The 21,969-nt window shown below is 59.6% G+C and overlaps 2 protein-coding genes across 5 annotated transcripts in view; both read right to left on the reverse strand.

The window, feature by feature from the left end:
- sox18 (SRY-box 18) overlaps positions 1-21,969 on the reverse strand; it is a gene marked incomplete at its 3' end in the record, with an annotated part of 354,190 nt that overhangs the window by 114,361 nt on the left and 217,860 nt on the right.
- zbtb46 (zinc finger and BTB domain containing 46) overlaps positions 1-21,969 on the reverse strand; it is a 41,499-nt gene that overhangs the window by 14,986 nt on the left and 4,544 nt on the right. For 2 of the 4 annotated variants that reach the window (XM_031894360.1, XM_031894361.1), the window contains exons 2-3: positions 10,523-10,614; positions 7,826-8,759 (exon numbers count right to left, since the gene is read on the reverse strand). In XM_031894360.1, coding sequence (XP_031750220.1) covers positions 7,826-8,723 — 898 coding nt within the window. In that variant the 5' untranslated portion in view covers positions 8,724-8,759; positions 10,523-10,614. Of the gene's footprint in view, positions 1-7,825; positions 8,760-10,522; positions 10,615-11,684; positions 11,739-21,969 lie in introns of those variants that run through there. The other 2 variants (XM_031894359.1, XM_031894358.1) reach the window with 2 other exon arrangements.

Here is a 21,969-nt window from a genome sequence, read left to right on the forward strand (position 1 = left end):
GCCCAGACCTTAATAGAGTTTATATATAGGTGGCCCTCAATTCCTTATACCCCAGGGGCCCAGCCAGCAACACTGAGCCGATTTATTGCCCCTCCATCTCTTACTGTCACCCCCCTAGCCCCCCCAGGGCACAGGGATAAGGTGTGGCACAACTGCCCCCTGGCACAACTGCCCCCTTGGCACAACTCCACCCCCTGGCACAACTCCACCCCCTGGCACAACTCCACCCCCTGGCACAACTCCACCCCCTGGCACAACTGCCCCCTTGGCACAGTATAAGAATGCCCAGGGAAGGGGTATGGGGGCTGGCAGAGGAGGGAGGGGGTATAAGAATGCCCAGGGAAGGGGTATGGGGGCTGGCAGAGGAGGGAGGGGGTATAAGAATGCCCAGGGAAGGGGTATGGGGGCTGGCAGAGGAGGGAGGGGGTATAAGAATGCCCAGGGAAGGGGTATGGGGGCTGGCAGAGGAGGGAGGGGGTATAAGAATGCCCAGGGAAGGGGTATGGGGGCTGGCAGAGGAAGGAGGGGTACAAGAATGCCCAGGGAAGGGGTATGGGGCAAGTACATGAGTGAGGGGCACGTGCCAGCACAGGGTGGGTATCAGTGGGGGCAGAGCCGGGATTCCTGGCTGTTTATTTGCACAGAGGCAGATAGGGATAATTGCAGGGAGTAGGAGGGGGGGTGTAGGGTTACTGGGCACGGGGTCACTAGCGAGTGGGGGAGGGGAGGTCTCTCTGTACCAGGGGCTGATGGTCCCTCGGGGGCCCCTCCCCATCGCACCTTTCAGCCAGGGGGGCCTTTGTGTGTATAGAGAGGGGCCCCATTATACTGCACTGCCTCCCCCAGCACAGAACAGCCCCCAGGGCTAAACCATCTGCCCCCTACATGCACAAAGGCTTGTGGGAACATTCCATCCGTATGCAGGTAAAGGGGAGGAATGTGGGGCAGTGGGGGGGTCAGGAATGTGGCAGTTTCTCAAGGCTGGGCACCTTCAGGTCAGGGTGGGACCCACAGGGGGGTGGGGGGGACGTGGGGAGACAATCACTGCCTTATTTTATCCCAAGCTTCCCATTCAGTAGTGCCGGCAGGGAAGGGGTTACTGGCGCCAGATCCAATACCCTAATACCCCTGTACTGATATACAGCTGCACCGGCCCAAATACCCCATACAGCTGCACTGGGCAGCCCCATGGCAGGGAAGGAGTTAACAGCGCCGGCCCCAATGCCCCATTACTGATATACAGCCGCACTGGGCAGCCCCATGGCAGGGAAGGAGTTAACAGCGCCGGCCCCAATGCCCCATTACTGATATACAGCCGCACTGGGCAGCCCCATGGCAGGGAAGGAGTTAACAGCGCCGGCCCCAATGCCCCATTACTGATATACAGCTGCACTGGGCAGCCCCCATGGCAGGGAAGGAGTTAACAGCGCCGGCCCCAATGCCCCATTACTGATATTACAGCCGCACTGGGCAGCCCCATGGCAGGGAAGGAGTTAACAGCGCCGGCCCCCAATGCCCCATTACTGATATTACAGCCGCACTGGGCAGCCCCATGGCAGGGAAGGAGTTAACAGCGCCGACCCAATGCCCCATTACTGATATACAGCCCGCACTGGGCAGCCCCATGGCAGGGAAGGAGTTACAGCGCCGGCCCCAATGCCCCATTACTGATATACAGCCGCACTGGGCAGGCCCCATGGCAGGGAAGGAGTTAACAGCGCCGGCCCCAATGCCCATTACTGATATACAGCCGCACTGGGCAGCCCCATGGCAGGGAAGGAGTTAACAGCGCCGGCCCCAATGCCCCATTACTGATATACAGCCGCACTGGGCAGCCCCATGGCAGGGAAGGAGTTAACAGCGCCGGCCCCAATGCCCCATTACTGATATACAGCCGCACTGGGCAGCCCCATGGCAGGGAAGGAGTTAACAGCGCCGGCCCCAATGCCCCATTACTGATATACAGCCGCACTGGGCAGCCCCATGGCAGGGAAGGAGTTAAGCTGGTCACAGCCCCACAGGAGACACTGTTGCCCCACGGCGGGGTAAATAAGCAAAGCCGGCGCTTGCAGCTATTCCTGTCCCACCCCCTCCCCGCGGGGAAGATCACAGTGGGGGTAATTATCCCCAAACACACAACCTGTGTCCTTAGTAACCAATACCCGTGTCCTTAGTAACCAATCTTGGATGAGCTGCAGATCCTCCAGCCGCCCACAGTGCCGTGGGGCATCCCAGGCCAATCAGAAGGGGGGGCACCTTGGCGCCTGGGACTGCCCCATTACATCTCATGGGGGGGTTATTATATTATTATAGGGCAACATCATCAGTCTAACCAATCAGAGCTTGTTCCCAAACAGTTGCTATGGGTTACGACTCCTGTGTTAGTAAATAAGCCCAATGCTGAGGAGCAGTCTCTTTGCCCACCCCCCCCCGGGGTCATGCAGGTGGAACAGCAAGTGAGGGCAATGTGGGTGTTCTTGGCTGCAGAGCTAGCACTTAGGCAGGGCTATCAGTATCCAGCAGGGAGCGCAGGCCCAGTGGGGCAGGGGTTAAAGCTCACAGTGGCGTTACCATAGGGAGGAGAAGGGGAGGATGGAGCGAGGGGGGGGGAGGGCAGCAATGGAGCCTGGGGAAAAGGAATGTTTCCCTTCCCCACCCTACACTCCAATCTGCCCCACAGTCTCTAATGCGCCTCCCAGCCCCCCCCCTCCCACACACTCATCCAATTAACTGCCCCCCCCCCGCCCGCCTGCCCGAAACACTGCCAGTCTGCTCCTACACTGTGCCCCATGCTGTGCCCCACTCAGCCACTGTGCCCCTACCCATGCTGTGCCCCACTCACCCACTGTGCCCCATACCCGAGCTGTGCCCCCTGCCCGAGCTGTGCCCCATCCCATGGCGGTGCCCACTCACCCACTGTGCCCCATGCTGTGCCCCACTCAGCCACTGTGCCCTACCCATGCTGTGCCCCACTCACCCACTGTGCCCCATACCCGAGCTGTGCCCCCTGCCCGAGCTGTGCCCCATACCCATGCGGTGCCCCACTCACCCACTGTGCCCCACTCACCCACTGTGCCCCACACCCATGCTGTGCCCCACTCACCCACTGTGCCCCATACCTGAGCTGTGCCCCATACCCAAGCTGTGCCCCACTCACCCACTGTACCCCATACCAACGCTGTGCCCACTCACCCACTGTGCCCACTCACTGTGCCCCACTGCCCCACTCACCCCACTGTGCCCCATACCCGAGCTGTGCCCCCTGCCCGAGCTGTGCCCCATTACCCATTGCGGTTGCCCCACTACCCACTGTGCCCCATGCTGTGCCCCATCAGCACTGTGCCCCAATACATCTTGCCCACTCAACCCACTGTGCCCCATACCCGAGCTGTGCCCCCTGCCCGAAGCTGTGCCCATACCCATGGCGGTGCCCACTCACCCACTGTGCCCCACTCACCCTTGTGCCCACACCCATCTGTGCCCCACTCACCCAACTGTGCCCCATACCTGAGCTGTGCCCCATACCAAGCTTGTGCCCCACTCACCCACTGTACCCATACCAAAGCTGTGCCCCACTCACCCACTGTGCGCCCCACTGCACCCACTGTGCCCCACTCACCCACTGTGCCCCATACCGAGCTGTGCCCCACTCACCCCACTGTGCCCCATACCCAAGCTGTCGCCCCTACCCAAGCTGTGCCCCTACCCATGCTGTGCCCCATACCCATGCTGTGCCCATACCCTGCTGTGCCCTAACTCCCGACTGCCCCCTGCCCACCACAGGCACCTCCCGACTGCCCTCTGCCCCATTCACCCAGGCACCTCCCGACTGCCCTCTGCCCCCACTCCCCCAGGGCACCTCCGACTGTCCCCTCTTGCCCCACTCACCCAGGGCAACCTCCCGACTGCCCCCTGCGCCCACTCACCCAGGCACCTCCCGGACGCCCCTCTGCCCCACTCACCAGCATCTCCGATGCCCCTCTGCCCCACTCACCCAGGCAATCCTCCCGGACTGCCCCTCTGCCCCACTCCCCCTAGGCACCTCCGACTGCCCCTCTGCCCCATCCCCAGGCACCTCCCGACTGCCCCTCTGCCCCACTCCCCAGGCACCTCCCGACTGCCCCTGCCCCACTCCCCAGGCACCTCCGACTGCCTCCTCTGCCCACTCCCCCAGGCACCTCCCGACTGCCCTCTGCCCCCCACTCCCCCAGGCACCTCGCCTACTGCCCCCTGCCCCACTCCCCCAGGCACCTCCCGACTTCCCCTGCCCCACTCCCCCAGGCACTCCGACTGCCCCTCTGCCCCACTCCCCCGCACCTCCCAACTGCCCCTTCTGCCCCACTCCCCCAGGCACCTCCCCAACTGCCCCTCTGCCCCACTCACCCAGGCACTCCCGACGTGCCCCCACTCACCCAGGCACCCCGACTGGCCCTCTGCCCCCACTCCCCCAGGCACCTCCCAACTGGCCCTCTGCCCCACTCCCCCAGGCACTCCCAACTGCCCCTCTGCCCCACTCCCCAGGCACCTCCCCCAACTGCCCCTCTGCCCACTCACCCAGGCACTCCCGACTGCCCCACTTCACCAGGCACCTCCCGCTGAGCCCCTCTTGCCCCACTCCCCCAGGCACCTCCAACTGCCCTTCTGCCCCACTCCCCAGGGCACCTTCCCTCCAACTGCCCCTCTGCCCCACTCACCCAGGCACCTCCGGACTGCCCCACTCCAGCACCTCCCGACTTGCCCCACTCCCCCAGGCACCTCCGATTGCACTCACCCAGGCACCTCACCGACTGCCCACTCACCCAGGCACCTCCCGACTGCCCCACTCACCCAGGCACTCCGACTGCCCCACTCACCAGGCACCTCCGACATTCACCCAGGCACCTCCCGACTGCCCCACTCACCCAGGCACCTCCCGACTGCCCCTCTGCCCCATTCACCCAGGCACCTCCCGACTGCCCCACTCATCCAGGGCACTCCCCCGACTGCCCCTCTGCCCCATTCACCCAGGCACCTCCGACTGCCCCCTCTGCCCCATTCACCCAGGCACCTCCCGACTGCCCCTCTGCCCCATTCACCCAGCACCTCCCGACTGCCCACTCACCCAGGCACCTCCGACTGCCCCTCTGCCCCATTCACCCAGGGCACCTCCCGACTGCCCCACTTCACCCAGGCACCTCCCGACTGCCCCACTCACCCAGGCACTCCGACTGCCCTCTGCCCATTCACCCAGCACCTCACCGACTGCCCCTCTGCCCCACTCACCCAGGCACCTCCCGACTGCCCCTCTGCCCCACTCACCCAGGCACCTCCCGACTGCCCCTCTGCCCCACTCACCCAGGCACCTCCCGACTGCCCCTCTGCCCCATTCACCCAAGCACCTCCCGACTGCCCCTCTGCCCCACTCACCCAGGCACCTGCCCCTCTGACAGGCAGAGAATGAGGGGGATTTCACTGCCCTGTGACCCCGATACTGAGGGAGAGGAGGGGAAATCCCCACACGTAATCTCCGTGCCACTCGCCTCCTCGCTGGGGGGGGGGGGGGGAGCTGCTCTGCGGCTCAGTGGGAGGGGGATCTTACTGTGTGTGTGATAAACAATGTGTGTCTAATGTTACTGGGGGCCCTAGTGAGCCCCGCACCCCCACCCAGCCCCACAGCACCCAGCCCCACAGCCCCCCACCCAGCCCCATAGCACCCTCACCCAGCCCCACAGCCCCAGCCCCACAGCCCCCCCACTCCCAGCCCCCATGCACCCTCACCCAGCCCACAGCACCGCCCATAGCACCCCACCCAGCCCCACAGCCCCAGCCCCATAGCAACCCCCACCCAGCCCCACAGCACCCAGCCCGCCATTAGCACCCCCACCCAGCCCCATAGCACCCCCACCCAGGCCCCACAACCCAGCCCATAAGCACCCCCACCCAGCCCCATAGCACCCCCACCCAACCCCCACAGCACCCAGCCCAAGGCACCCCCACCCAGCCCCATTAGCACCCCCACCCAGCCCCATAGCACCCAGGCCCATAGCACCCCCACCCAGTCCCCACAGCACCCAGCCCCATAGCACCCCCAACCCAGCCCCATAGCACCCCACCCAGCCCCACAGCACCCAGCCCCATAGCACCCCCACCCAGCCCCATAGCACCCCCACCCAGCCCCACAGCACCCAGCCCCATAGCACCCCCACCCAGCCCCGTAGCACCCATCATTATAGTGAGAATAAGCCCCAGCTGGCGCTGTTTAACCCAATCAGTACGGTGCCTCCCCCTGCCCACTGGTTCCTGTATAACCCTGACTGGGGGGGACTGGGGGGGACTGGGGGGGACTGGGTGGGTGCCCCAGGGTGCGGGACAGAGGCTCACAGGCTCCGCCCTGGCTTTGCGCCATAATCCGGGGATTGCGCGGCTTTAGCTCCTTGGGATCTGGGCAGGCTGAGCCCAAACTGAGAGGCTTCTGGGTCTCCATGGAAACTGTCAGGACAAGAACTGCAAGGTCAGCGCGACCCACGGATCAACATGGAGTAGGCGCCTGGGAGAAGCCTGAACTGCGCCAACTGCGCCAACTGGGGGGTAAATATAGCTGTAACTATGGCTGCCGGGGTCAGCGACCCCCATTTCATTTACAGGCTGGGAAAGAGGCAGAACAGGAAGGCGAGGAGTTAAAGAAACTGCCCCTAACGTTGCCCCCGGCACAGACTAACAATGCAACTGCCCCATAAACTACCCCCAGCACAGACTAACAATGCAACTGCCCCTAAACTACCCCCGGCACAGGCTAACAATGCAACTGCCCCATAAACTACCCCCAGCACAGACTAACAATGCAACTGCCCCTAAACTACCCCCGGCACAGACTAACAATGCAACTGCCCCATAAACTACCCCCAGCACAGACTAACAATGCAACTGCCCCTAAACTACCCCCGGCACAGGCTAACAATGCAACTGCCCCATAAACTACCCCCAGCACAGACTAACAATGCAACTTGCCCAGTGTAGCAGTACAGCCTGCCCCCATGTTACCCCAGCTGGCCCAACTTGCCCAGTTTAGCAGTACAGCCTGCCCCCATGTTACCCCAGCTGGCCCAACTTGCCCATTGTAGCAGTGTAGTCTGCCCCCATGTTACCCCAGCTGGCCCAACTTGCCCAGTGTAGCGGTGTAGTCTGCCCCCATGTTACCCCAGCTGGCCCAACTTGCCCAGTGTAGCAGTACAGTCTGCCCCCATGTTACCCCAGCTGGCCCAACTTGCCCAGTGTAGCAGTACAGCCTGGCCCCATGTTAATCCAGCTGGCCCAACTTGCCCAGTGTAGGAGTACAGCCTGCCCCCATGTTACCCCAGCTGGCCCAACTTGCCCAGTGTAGCAGTACAGTCTGCCCCCATCTTACCCCAGCTGGCCCAACTTGCCCAGTGTAGCAGTACAGCCTGGCCCCATGTTAATCCAGCTGGCCCAACTTGCCCAGTGTAGGAGTACAGCCTGCCCCCATGGTACCCCAGCTGGCCCAACTTGCCCATTGTAGCAGTGTAGTCTGCCCCCATGTTACCCCAGCTGGCCCAACTTGCCCAGTGTAGCAGTACAGCCTGCCCCCATGTTACCCCAGCTGGCCCAACTTGCCCAGTGTAGCGGTGTAGTCTGCCCCCATGTTACCCCAGCTGATCCAACTCTGCCCTACATGCTCCCTTCCCCCAGCTGGTCCAACTATGGAAGTGCTGAGCCCCCAGTGTATTTAGTAGCCCCCCCCCCCCGGTGCCAAACAGCAGGGGGTATGAGTTTGACCGTGAAGGGGGCGGAGGGAGAGGCCAAGGGGCGGGGATAGGGCGGTACTTACTGGAGTTGTCCTGGTTGCTATAGTGCCACTGGGAGCTGGAGATGAAGGAGGGCTCGGGGGACCCGGTTCTGCAACTCTCCACCATCTGTTGGGTGATGTGCCGAACGGTCTCCTTGTTCTTGCGGTTCTTCCGCCGGCCCGAGTGCTGCCAGCCGTCCCCCTGCTCCAGGTATGAGCCCCCCGCTTCCCCCTTGCCCGCATAGCGGCCCGGCGAGTCCTGCTCCTCCTTAATACGCAAAGGTCCGTAACACATGTCTCCGGCCCAAACGGCCGACCCTTCGTCCTGGCTGTCCCCCTTCTGCTCGGGGTCCTCCTTCCCGTAGCTGCTGCCCCCCTCGTGGCAGCTGGCGATGGCCGAGTCCCCGGAGGAGTTGGCCGGACTGGTCCTTCTCGCCAGCCACGGGGAGATGCTGCGGCCGGCCACCACGGCGGAGAGAAGGGCCTCTGCGCTGCCGGACGGGGCCCCCATGTCGTAGTCGGTCAGCTCGTCGTCGGACTTGATGCTGATGTCCAGGGCGGCCTTGATGAAGCCGTGACAGGCCTGGACGATGTCGGTCATCTGCAGGTAACTGGCGGCCGACATCACCTCGATGACGTTCTTGCTGGTCAGCGCCAAGTGGGCCGAGTACATGAAGTCGATGATGGCCTTGAAGCCCTGGGCGGTGACGATGTCCAGCTGGGTGACGGTGGTCGGTTCCGCCGCCTTTTGGACCTGGCAGTATAGGGTCTTGAAGTAGCGGCTGCTGCCCAGAAGGACGTTTTTGTGCGCTTTGAAGATCTTGCCCTCCACGATGATGCAGGCGTCGCATAGGATGCCGTGTTGGCGCTGCTCGTTCAGCTCCTGCAGCAGCCGCCGGTAGTGGGAGGGGATCTCCATGTCCTCCTTGCGGTTATTCATTTGTGGGTGCCGTCTGCCTGCTGCCCCCGCACAGCCCTGGGAGAGAGAGAGGGGCAATTACTCCGGGGCGTCGCCGGGAATAGGGCCCCCACATAATAGGGGCCCCAGGGACCCTCCAATTACCGCTCCCACATAGCGAGGGCCCTGCTGAATCACTAACAAGCCCCCCAGTAAGCCCCACGGGGCCCACAGTAATCATTAGCCAAGGGCAGGGCTATTCCCCATACTATTCCCCTAGCCAGTAGGCTCCTTTCTGGTCCCTCCAGTGTATCACTAGCCAGTAGGCTTGTTAGTGGTCCCTCCAGCGTATCACTAGCCAGTGGGCTCGTTAGTGGTCCCTCCAGCGTATCACTAGCCAGTGGGCTCGTTAGTGGTCCCTCCAGCGTATCACTAGCCAATGGGCTCATTAGTGGTCCCTCCAGCGTATCACTAGCCAGTGGGCTCATTAGTGGTCCCTCCAGCGTATCACTAGCCAGTGGGCTCATTAGTGGGGGGTCCCTCTCAGTGTGTCACTAGCCAGTAGGCTCCTTAGGGCACAGCCCCCCCCCAGTGTATCACTAGCCAGTAGGCTCCTTAGGGCACAGTCCCCCCCCAGTGTATCACTAGCCAGTAGGCTCCTTAGGGCACAGTCCCCCCCAGTGTATCACTAGCCAGTAGGCTCCTTAGGGCACAGTCCCCCCCCAGTGTATCACTAGCCAGTAGGCTCCTTAGGGCACAGTCCCCCCCAGTGTATCACTAGCCAGTAGGCTCCTTAGTGGGGGGGTCCCTCTCGGTGTATCGCTAACCAGTAGGCTATTTGGGGGTGAGGGGTAACCCTAACAATCAGTAAGCCCCCCGGTTCATGCCAAACCCAATCACACAATTCGTCTCACAGGAAAGAGAACCCCAACGTGCCCAGGAGAGATGCAAATATCCTGTGGGCACAGAGGGGTTAAATGCCCCCCCATGTTGGTACAGAGCAGGGCCCTCCCCCCCCCCCCCAGCCTCAGCCGCTCTGAGGAACAGAGGGTCCCACTTGTGAGCCGCATTCCTGGGCACAGAACATCAAAGGGGCAACCCCTGCCCCCCCTCCCCACACCCTAACGCTGCTGGGCCGGGGGGCCGGGGGGCTGGAACTCTGCCTCAGAGGAATCTAACCCAGAAGCCTGTGGGGAGCAGGTAGCGCCGCAGGTAGAGTGGGGGAGGGGCAACCGGGGGGGGGTAGAACCAAAATCTGCAACTGCAGCAACGGGGACACGGGGGCATATGGGGGCGAAGGGAGAGTGGCAAACGCGGACATGGGCACAGGGGCAGGAGAGGGGGCACAGGGGCAGGAGAGGGGGCACAGGGGCAGACAGGGATTGTGTGGGCACAGGGGCAGGAGAGGGGGCACAGGGGCAGGAGAGGGGGCACAGGAGAGGGGGCACAGGGGCAGGAGAGGGGGCACAGGGGCAGACAGGGATTGTGTGGGCACAGGGGCAGACAGGGATTGTGTGGGCACAGGGACAGGAGAGGGGGCGCAGGGGCAGGCAGATGGGATTGTGTGGGCACAGGAAATACTGACAGTAGCAGCAGGCAGTAAGTGGGCCTGTGGGTTCTATATCAGACCCGGCACATCCTGCCCCAGGCCCGGGAAGGGAAGCCGCTGTAGCTGCCTGTGGGTTTCACACCTTCATATACTGGAGCCGCCAGCTGGAGAGCGGCACGTCCTGTCATGGGGGGCGGAGCCAGGCAGGAAGCCAGCGGGTCCCATTGTATCACTAGACTGTAAGCTCCTTGGGGCAGGGCCTCGCTGGATACAGGGCTGGCAGAAGACTTACCAAGTGCCAATCTGTCGGTCGGTTGCTAATGGTGACGGAGGGTCGGGCGGGCTTGGGGCATGATGGTTCCACTGAGGGGGTCCGGGGAAGTCCTGTAAAGGGGAAAGAAATAAACCAATCAGATGAGATTGTGGGTCCCAGGGTACCCCAATAGTTACAGAAGAACCCTCACCCAGCACCGGCCCAGAGCAACCCTCACCCAGCACCGGCCCAGAGCAACCCTCACCCAGCACCGGCCCAGAGCAACCCTCACCCAGCACCGGCCCAGTGCAACCCTCACCCAGCACCGGCCCCAGAGCAACCCTCACCCAGCACCGGCCCAGAACAACCCACCACCCAGCACCGGCCCAGAGCAACCCTCACCCAGCCACCGGCCCAGAGCAACCCCACCCAGCACCGGCCCAGAGCAACCCTCACCCAGCACCGGCCAGAGCAACCCTCACCCAGCACCGGCCCAGAGCAACCCTCACCCAGCACCGGCCCAGAGCAACCCTCACCCAGCACCGGCCCAGAGCAACCCTCACCCAGCACCGGCCAGAGCAACCCTCACCCAGCACCGGCCCAGAGCAACCCTCACCCAGCACCGGCCCAGAGCAACCCTCACCCAGCACCGGCCCAGAGCAACCCTCACCCAGCACCGGCCCAGAGCAACCCTCACCCAGCACCGGCCCCAGAGCAACCCTCACCCAGCACCGGCCCAGAGCAACCCTCACCCAGCACCGGCCAGAGCAACCCTCACCCAGCACCGGCCCAGAGCAACCCTCACCCAGCACCGCCCAGAGCAACCCTCACCCAGCACCGGCCCAGAGCAACCCTCACCAGCACCGGCCCAGAACAACCCTCACCAGCACCGGCCCAGAGCAACCCTCACCCAGCACCGGCCAGAAACAACACACCCAGCACCGGCCCAGAGCAACCCTCACCCAGCACCGGCCCAGAGCAACCCTCACCCAGCACCGGCCCAGAGCAACCCTCACCCAGCACCGGCCCAGAGCAACCCACACCCAGCACCGGCCCAGCACCCTCACCAGCACCGGCCCAGAGCAACCCACACCCAGCACCGGCCCAGAGCAACCCTCACCCAGCACCAGCCCAGAACAACCCTCACCCAGCACCGGCCCAGAGCAACCCTCACCCAGCACCGGCCCAGAGCAACCCTCACCCAGCACCGGCCCAGAGCAACCCTCTCTCAGCCGGGGAAGCCCAGTTCCCTCCGAGTACAGAAGGGCTTGTGGGGGGGGGGGAATGGGACAATCCAGGTAAGAAGCCCACACATAAATACAGATATACATCCCCGCCCCCCCCCCGGCGTGATAAATCCCCCCACCCACACCCAGGCCACAAGCACATCCCCGGCCTTCTGCATTTATACAGCCCCCCCCCCCCCCCCCCGGTACCTTCTGACTCACCAGCGGAACCCACTGTGCATACGGGATCCCCCCCATACCTTCCCCCATAGCCATTACAGGGAACAACCGCCCCACCCACAGGCACAATAAGCCCATGGCTAGTGGCCACCACATTGCTTAGGTGACCTTGATCCCCGGGGGTCTCCCATTATACTACGGGTATAGGACCTGTTATCCAGAATGCTCGGGACCAAGGGTGTTCCAGAAATCAGTTATTTGATTAAAATGGAGTCTATGGGAGATGGGCTTTCCGTAATTCGGAGCTTTCTGGATAACAGGTTTCCGGATAAGGGATCCCATACCTGTACAATAGTGTAAGCCTGGGGGGGCAGGGTCTCCCATTATACTAATATAGTGTAAGCCTGGGGGGGCGGGGTCTCCCATTATACTAATATAGTGTAAGCCTGGGGGGGCGGGGTCTCCCATTATACTAATATAGTGTAAGCCTGGGGGGCGGGGTCTCCCATTATACTAATATAGTGTAAGCCTGGGGGGCGGGGTCTCCCATTATACTAATATAGTGTAAGCCTGGGGGGCGGGGTCTCCCATTATACTAATATAGTGTAAGCCTGGGGGGGCGGGGTCTCCATTATACTAATATAGTGTAAGCCTGGGGGGGCGGGGTCTCCATTATACTAATATAGTGTAAGCCTGGGGGGCGGGGTCTCCCATTATACTAATATAGTGTAAGCCTGGGGGGGCGGGGTCTCCATTATACTAATATAGTGTAAGCCTGGGGGGCGGGGTCTCCATTATACTAATATAGTGTAAGCCTGGGGGGCGGGGTCTCCATTATACTAATATAGTGTAAGCCTGGGGGGCGGGGTCTCCCATTATACTAATATAGTGTAAGCCTGGGGGGGCGGGGCCCGGCATAAGGATAGTTATTAGGGGGAGCCGCCCATACCAGGAATGGGGTTACAGGGGAGCCATTAAGAGAGAACAATGGTTATTTTTCCTGTGGTTTAACATTTCCATTTCAGCCCCCCAGCCCTCCCGGCTCTCCAGCCCCCCCAGCCCTCCGGCCCCCCCGGCTCTCCAGCCTCTCCAGCCCTCCGGCCCCCCAGCCCTCCGGCCCCCCGGCTCTCCAGCCCCCCCAGCCCTCCAGCCCCCCCGGCTCTCCAGCCCCCCCAGCCCTCTGGCCCCCCCCCAGCTCTCCAGCCCTCCGGCCCCCCAGCTCCCCAGCCCTCTGGCCCCCCCCAGCTCTCCAGCACTCCGGCCCCCCAGCTCCCCAGCCCTCCGGCCCCCCCCCCCGGCTCTCCAGCCCCCCTAGCCCTCCAGCCCCCCAGCCCTCTGGCCCCCCTGGCTCTCCAGCCCTCCCAGCCCGCAGGGAGTGTCTGTACCTGGACTCCCTGACAGATGGCACAGGAAGGAGAATTGCCCGAGTGGGCAGGGATGTGCCAATCGCTCACAGGGAGGGGGAGGGTTGTGCCACAGGATGTGGGCACCATATATGTAACAATGCCAGGGCCCCAGTAGGCAGAAGGGCACTATGTACCACCCGCGAGTGGGCCCACAGTGCACAGCAATAACAGGGGAACTCCCTGCAGCTTCTGGGTGCCCGGGGTGGGGGTTGCATTAAGGACTTTGGGAACTGCCAGCTGGGCACGGGTTCAATGTATTGTGGCCCCCACTGCTGGCAAAGCTGCCCCTGTAAGCACCAATATGGCCACCATCTGGCAAACCCTGCCCCTGCCCATCATGGCACTGCTGCCTGACCCTATATGTGCCCCCCTCTCCCCAGTAACCCAATGTCTGTGCCCAATGGCCTCGCGTTACAGCTGCTCATTTTTCCCTATGAAGCGCTAATTATCCGGTTGATAGGGCTGTCGGCCTTAGCAACTGCAAAGTAGATTGAATGCTGATATTTCTTTACTTTTTGTTGAGGGTGGGGGTAGTTTGCTATCGTCCTTATCTGCCCTCTTGTACCTGCTCGGGGCAACCAGGCAATTTGTGTTCCCCCTCCCCCCCAAGATTATTGCCCAGTGAAACTGCCCTGGAACACAGACTGACCCACCTACCTGTGGCCCTTGCATCACACCAGGGGCAACAAGCGGTGCCAGATGCAGCTGCACAGTAGGAAATGTCTGAGGCCAAATACAAGCCATTATGGGAGTATGGGCAAGTGGCTGGGCAAGTGGCTGGGCAAGTGGCTGGGCAAGTGGCTGGGCAAGTGGCTGGGCAAGTGGCTGGGCAAGTGGCTGGGCAAGTGGCTGGGCAAGTGGCTGGGCTAATGCACTCAGGGCTAACAGAGGCCTGGAAAAGATTGCTGAATTACAACTCCCACTGCTGGCCCTGTGAAAAGCTACTACCCCCGAGGGCCCCTACCCACACACTGCCCCTAGAGTAGGAAGGGGATATGGGGGGCAGATACAGGAATGGGGGAAGGGATTTGGGAGGCACAGTCCAAGCTGGGGTGGAAGTAGGGTACTGGGGGGAAAGGGATTTAGGGGGCAGGAATGAAAAGGTTTGGCCTAGGGGCAATATGCAACATATTAGGGTAGGGGGAGGGGAGATACCCCTGAGCTGCACTATTAGCACTTTGCTCTGTATAATGTGAGTCTGGCAACTGGGCTCCAGGAGCAGCTACAGGTCCTGTAACAGGAAGTGGGAAAATCAAATCACTCACTTCCCTTTCCCATTACTTCCTCTGAAACAGGGTTGGTCAGTTACAGGGTCTCACCAGGAGTGTATGGGGGGGGGGCTGCGATCAGGTAGGGCTGACCCATATCCCCACTTGTACACAGGGGGGGCTGCAACCAGGTAGGGCTGAACCATATCCCCACTTGTACACAGGGGGGGCTGCAACCAGGTAGGGCTGACCCATATCCCCACTTGTACACAGGGGGGGCTGCAACCAGGTAGGGCTGAACCATATCCCACTTGTACACGGGGGGGGGGCTGCGATCAGGTAGGGCTGACCCATATCCCCACTTGTACACAGGGGGGGCTGCGATCAGGTAGGGCTGACCCATATCCCCACTTGTACACAGGGGGGGGGGGGCTGCGACCAGGTAGGGCTGACCCATATCCCCACTTGTACACAGGGGGGGGGGGGCTGCGACCAGGTAGGGCTGAACCGTATCCCACTTGTACACAGGGGGGGGGCTGCAACCAGGTAGGGCTGAACCATATCCCCACTTGTACACAGGGGGGGGGCTGCAACCAGGTAGGGCTGAACATTATCCCCACTTGTACACAGGGGGGGCTGCGATCAGGTAGGGCTGAACCATATCCCCACTTGTACACAGGGGGGGCTGCAACCATGCAACCAGGTAGGGCTGAACCATACCCCCACTTGTACACAGGGGGGGCTGCGATCAGGTAGGGCTGAACCATATCCCCACTTGTACACAGGGGGGGCTGCAACCATGCAACCAGGTAGGGCTGAACCATATCCCCACTTGTACACAGGGGGGGGCTGCAATCAGGTAGGGCTGAACCATATCCCCACTTGTACACAGGGGGGGCTGCAAACCAGGTAGGGCTGAACCATATCCCCACTTGTACACAGGGGGGGCTGCAACCAGGTAGGGCTGAACCATATCCCCACTTGTACACAGGGGGGGCTGCGATCAGGTAGGGCTGACCCATATCCCCACTTGTACACAGGGGGGGCTGCAACCAGGTAGGGCTGAACCATATCCCCACTTGTACACAGGGGGGGGCTGCGATCAGGTAGGGCTGACCCCATATCCCCCACTTGTACACAGGGGGGGCTGCAACCAGGTAGGGCTGAACCATATCGCCACTTGTACACAGGGGGGGCTGCGATCAGGTAGGGCTGACCCATATCCCCACTTGTACACAGGGGGGGCTGCAACCAGGTAGGGCTGAACCGTATCCCCACTTGTACACAGGGGGGGGCTGCGATCAGGTAGGGCTGAACCATATCGCCACTTGTACACAGGGGGGCTGCGATCAGGTAGGGCTGACCCATATCCCCACTTGTACACAGGGGGGGGGCTGCAACCAGGTAGGGCTGACCCATATCCCCACTTGTACACAGGAGGGGCTGCAACCAGGTAGGGCTGACCCATATCCCCACTTGTACACAGGGGGGGCTGCAACCAGGTAGGGCTGACCCAAATCCCCACTTGTAAACGGGGGGGGGCTGCAACCAGGTAGGGCTGAACCATATCCCCACTTGTACACAGGGGGGGCTGCAATCAGGTAGGATTGACCCATATCCCCACTTGTACACGGGGGGGGCTGCAACCAGGTAGGGCTGACCCATATCCCCACTTGTACACAGGGGGGGCTGCAATCAGGTAGGATTGACCCATATCCCCACTTGTACACAGGGGGGGCTGCAACCAGGTAGGACCGACCCATATCCCCACTTGTACACAGGGGGGGGCTGCAACCAGGTAGGGCTGAACTAGGTGATACTAGTGCCAGGTAGGACTGACCCATACCCCCCCCGCCTGCATACAGGTGATACTAGTGCCAGGTAGGACTGACCCATACCCCCCGCTTGTATACAGGTGATACTAGTGCCAGGTAGGACTGACCCATACCCCCCGCTTGTATACAGGTGATACTAGTGCCAGGTAGGACTGACCCATACCCCCCCCGCCTGCATACAGGTGATACTAGTGCCAGGTAGGACTGACCCATACCCCCCGCTTGTATACAGGTGATACTAGTGCCAGGTAGGACTGACCCATACCCCCCCGCTTGTATACAGGTGATACTAGTGCCAGGTAGGACTGACCCATACCCCCCCCCCGCTTGTATACAGGTGATACTAGTGCCAGGTAGGACTGACCCATACCCCCCCGCTTGTATACAGGTAGGACTGACCCATACCCCCCCCCCGCTTGCATACAGGTGATACTAGTGCCAGGTAGGACTGACCCATACCCCCCGCTTGTATACAGGTGATACCAGTGCCAGGTAGGACTGACCCATACCCCCCCGCTTGTATACAGGTGATACTAGTGCCAGGTAGGACTGACCCATACCCCCCGCTTGTATACAGGTAGGACTGACCCATACCCCCCCCCCGCTTGCATACAGGTGATACTAGTGCCAGGTAGGACTGACCCATACCCCCCGCTTGTATACAGGTAGGACTGACCCATACCCCCCCCCCCCCCGCTTGTATACAGGTGATACTAGTGCCAGGTAGGACTGACCCATACCCCCCCCCCCCCCCCCCCGCTTGTATACAGGTGATACTAGTGCCAGGTAGGACTGACCCATACCCCCCCCCCCCCCGCTTGCATACAGGTGATTCTAGTGCCAGGTAGGACTGACCCATACCCCCCCCGCTTGTATACAGGTGATACTAGTGCCAGGTAGGACTGACCCATACCCCCCCGCTTGCATACAGGTGATACTAGTGCCAGGTAGGACTGACCCATACCCCCCCCGCTTGTATACAGGTGATACTAGTGACAGGTAGGACTGACCCATACCCCCCCTCTTGCATACAGGTGATTCTTAGTGCCAGGTAGGACTGACCCATACCCCCCCGCTTGCATACAGGTGATACTAGTGCCAGGTAGGGACTGGAACCCATACCCCCCCCGCTTGTATACAGGTGATACTAGTTGACAGGTAGGACTGACCCATACCCCCCCGCTTGCATACAGGTGATACTAGTGCCAGGTAGGATGCCCATACCCCCCCCGCTTGTATACAGGTGATACTAGTGCCAGGTAGGACTGACCCATACCCCCCCCGCTTGTATACAGGTGATACTAGTGCCAGGTAGGACTGACCCATACCCCCCCCGCTTGTATACAGGCGATACTAGTGCCAGGTAGGACTGACCCATACCCCCCCGCTTGCATACAGGTGATACTAGTGCCAGGTAGGACTGACCCATACCCCCCCCGCTTGCATACAGGTGATACTATGCCAGGTAGGACTGACCCATACCCCCCCCGCTTGTATACAGGCGATACTAGTGCCAGGTAGGACTGACCCATACCCCCCCGCTTGTATACAGCGATACTAGTGCCAGGTAGGACTGACCCATACCCCCGCTTGTATACAGGCGATACTAGTGCCAGGTAGGACTGACCCATACCCCCCGCTTGTATACAGGCGATACTAGTGCCAGGTAGGACTGACCCATACCCCCCGCTTGTATACAGGTGATACTAGTGCCAGGTAGGACTGACCCATACCCCGCTTGTATACAGGTGATACTAGTGCCAGGTAGGACTGACCCATACCCCCCGCTTGTATACAGGTGATACTAGTGCCAGGTAGGACTGACCCATACCCCCCGCTTGTATACAGGTGATACTAGTGCCAGGTAGGACTGACCCATACCCCCCGCTTGTATACAGGTGATACTAGTGCCAGGTAGGACTGACCCATACCCCCCCCGCTTGTATACAGGTGATACTAGTGCCAGGTAGGACTGACCCATACCCCCCCCGCTTGTATACAGGTGATACTAGTGCCAGGTAGGACTGACCCATACCCCCCCCCGCTTGTATACAGGTGATACTAGTGCCAGGTAGGGACTGACCCATACCCCCCCGCTTGGTATATCCAGGTGGATACCCTAGTGGCCAGGTAGGACTGACCCATACCCCCCCGCTTGTATACAGGTGATACTAGTGCCAGGTAGGTCTGACCCATACCCCCCGCTTGTATACAGGTGATACTAGTGCCAGGTAGGACTGACCCATACCCCCCCGCTTGTATACAGGTGATACTAGTGCCAGGTAGGTACTTGGGTACAGAAGTGATCAATCTGCCCCACAAAAAATATCACTACAGGCAAACACACCTGGAAATGTCAAATACCCCAGTGAGGCAAACAATGACTGCCCTAGAGGTGCAATTACCCAGTTGGTGCAAATACCCCTTAGAGACACAGATACCCCAGTGCAGTAAATATACTCCCCACAGACATAAATACAAAAGGCAGAGTAATTATACCACCTCAGAGCAAAATACCCCAGTGGGTAAAAGGGATTCCTATTATAAATAGAGTATTAAATCCATGGCAACAACCCCACCCAAGTGCAAATACTCCAGTATCCCCCACAGATACACACAAGTAGGGCAATATCCGAGTGGGGTAACTATACTAGTACATTCTCTCACAGATTCACCTGCCCCAGCAAAGGCTAAGATACTTCCAAGTGGGGCAGATAGAGTACAGAGTATCAGAGTACAACTGACAGAATAATACCCCATAATACCAATAAAGACAGATATACCCCAGTGGGGCAGGTACAGGTGATACTAGTGACAGGTAGGACTGACCCATACCCCCCCGCTTGCATACAGGTGATACTAGTGCCAGGTAGGACTGACCCATACCCCCCCCGCTTGTATACAGGTGATACTAGTGCCAGGTAGGACTGACCCATACCCCCCCCGCTTGTATACAGGTGATACTAGTGCCAGGTAGGACTGACCCATACCCCCCCCGCTTGTATACAGGCGATACTAGTGCCAGGTAGGACTGACCCATACCCCCCCGCTTGCATACAGGTGATACTAGTGCCAGGTAGGACTGACCCATACCCCCCCGCTTGCATTACAGGTGATACTAGTGCCAGGTAGGACTGACCCATACCCCCCCCCCGCTTGTATACAGGCGATACTAATAAAGACAGATATACCCCCATAATACCAATAAAGACAGATATACCCCAGTGGGGCAGGTACAGGTGATACTAGTGACAGGTAGGACTGACCCATACCCCCCCGCTTGCATACAGGTGATACTAGTGCCAGGTAGGACTGACCCATACCCCCCCCGCTTGTATACAGGTGATACTAGTGCCAGGTAGGACTGACCCATACCCCCCCGCTTGTATACAGGTGATACTAGTGCCAGGTAGGACTGACCCATACCCCCCCCGCTTGTATACAGGCGATACTAGTGCCAGGTAGGACTGACCCATACCCCCCCGCTTGTATACAGGTGATACTAGTGCCAGGTAGGACTGACCCATAACCCCCCCGCTTGTATACAGGTGATACTAGTGCCAGGTAGGTACTTGGGTACAGAAGTGATCAATCTGCCCCACAAAAATATCACTACAGGCAAACACACCTGGAAATGTCAAATACCCCAGTGAGGCAAACAATGACTGCCCTAGAGGTGCAATTACCCAGTTGGTGCAAATACCCCTTAGAGACACAGATACCCCAGTGCAGTAAATATACTCCCCACAGACATAAATACAAAAGGCAGAGTAATTATACCACCTCAGAGCAAAATACCCCAGTGGGTACCAGGGATTCCTATTATAAATAGAGTATTAAATCCATGGCAACAACCCCACCCAAGTGCAAATACTCCAGTATCCCCCACAGATACACACAAGTAGGGCAATATCCGAGTGGGGTAACTATACTAGTACATTCTCTCACAGATTCACCTGCCCCAGCAAAGGCTAAGATACTTCCAAGTGGGGCAGATAGAGTACAGAGTATCAGAGTACAACTGACAGAATAATACCCCATAATACCAATAAAGACAGATATACCCCAGTGGGGCAGGTACAGGTGATACTAGTGACAGGTAGGACTGACCCATACCCCCCGCTTGCATACAGGTGATACTAGTGCCAGGTAGGACTGACCCATACCCCCCCCGCTTGTATACAGGTGATACTAGTGCCAGGTAGGACTGACCCATACCCCCCCGCTTGTATACAGGTGATACTAGTGCCAGGTAGGACTGACCCATACCCCCCCCGCTTGTATACAGGCGATACTAGTGCCAGGTAGGACTGACCCATACCCCCCCGCTTGCATACAGGTGATACTAGTGCCAGGTAGGACTGACCCATACCCCCCCCGCTTGCATACAGGTGATACTAGTGCCAGGTAGGACTGACCCATACCCCCCCCCGCTTGTATACAGGCGATACTAATAAAGACAGATATACCCCCATAATACCAATAAAGACAGATATACCCCAGTGGGGCAGGTACAGGTGATACTAGTGACAGGTAGGACTGACCCATACCCCCCCGCTTGCATACAGGTGATACTAGTGCCAGGTAGGACTGACCCATACCCCCCCCGCTGTATACAGGTGATACTAGTGCCAGGTAGGACTGACCCATACCCCCCCCGCTTGTATACAGGTGATACTAGTGCCAGGTAGGACTGACCCATACCCCCCCCGCTTGTATACAGGTGATACTAGTGCCAGGTAGGACTGACCCATACCCCCCCGCTTGTATACAGGTGATACTAGTGCCAGGTAGGACTGACCCATACCCCCCCGCTTGTATACAGGTGATACTAGTGCCAGGTAGGACTGACCCATACCCCCCCGCTTGTATACAGGTGATACTAGTGCCAGGTAGGTACTTGGGTACAGAAGTGATCAATCTGCCCCACAAAAAATATCACTACAGGCAAACACACCTGGAAATGTCAAATACCCCAGTGAGGCAAACAATGACTGCCCTAGAGGTGCAATTACCCAGTTGGTGCAAATACCCCTTAGAGACACAGATACCCCAGTGCAGTAAATATACTCCCCACAGACATAAATACAAAAGGCAGAGTAATTATACCACCTCAGAGCAAAATACCCCAGTGGGTAAAAGGGATTCCTATTATAAATAGAGTATTAAATCCATGGCAACAACCCCACCCAAGTGCAAATACTCCAGTATCCCCCACAGATACACACAAGTAGGGCAATATCCGAGTGGGGTAACTATACTAGTACATTCTCTCACAGATTCACCTGCCCCAGCAAAGGCTAAGATACTTCCAAGTGGGGCAGATAGAGTACAGAGTATCAGAGTACAACTGACAGAATAATACCCCATAATACCAATAAAGACAGATATACCCCAGTGGGGCAGGTACTCTATAAAGACAGATATACCCCAGTGGGGCAGGTACTCTATAAAGACAGATATACCCCAGTGGGGCAGTTACACTATAAAGACAGACTGATACCCCAGTGGGGCAGGTACTCTATAAAGACAGATATACCCCAGTGGGGCAGTTACTCTATAAAGACAGATTTACCCCAGTGGGGCAGGTACTCTATAAAGACAGATATACCCCAGTGGGGCAGTTACTCC

The sequence above is a fragment of the Xenopus tropicalis genome, chromosome 10 (assembly GCF_000004195.4).
Source record: "Xenopus tropicalis strain Nigerian chromosome 10, UCB_Xtro_10.0, whole genome shotgun sequence".
Taxonomy (NCBI): domain Eukaryota; kingdom Metazoa; phylum Chordata; class Amphibia; order Anura; family Pipidae; genus Xenopus; species Xenopus tropicalis.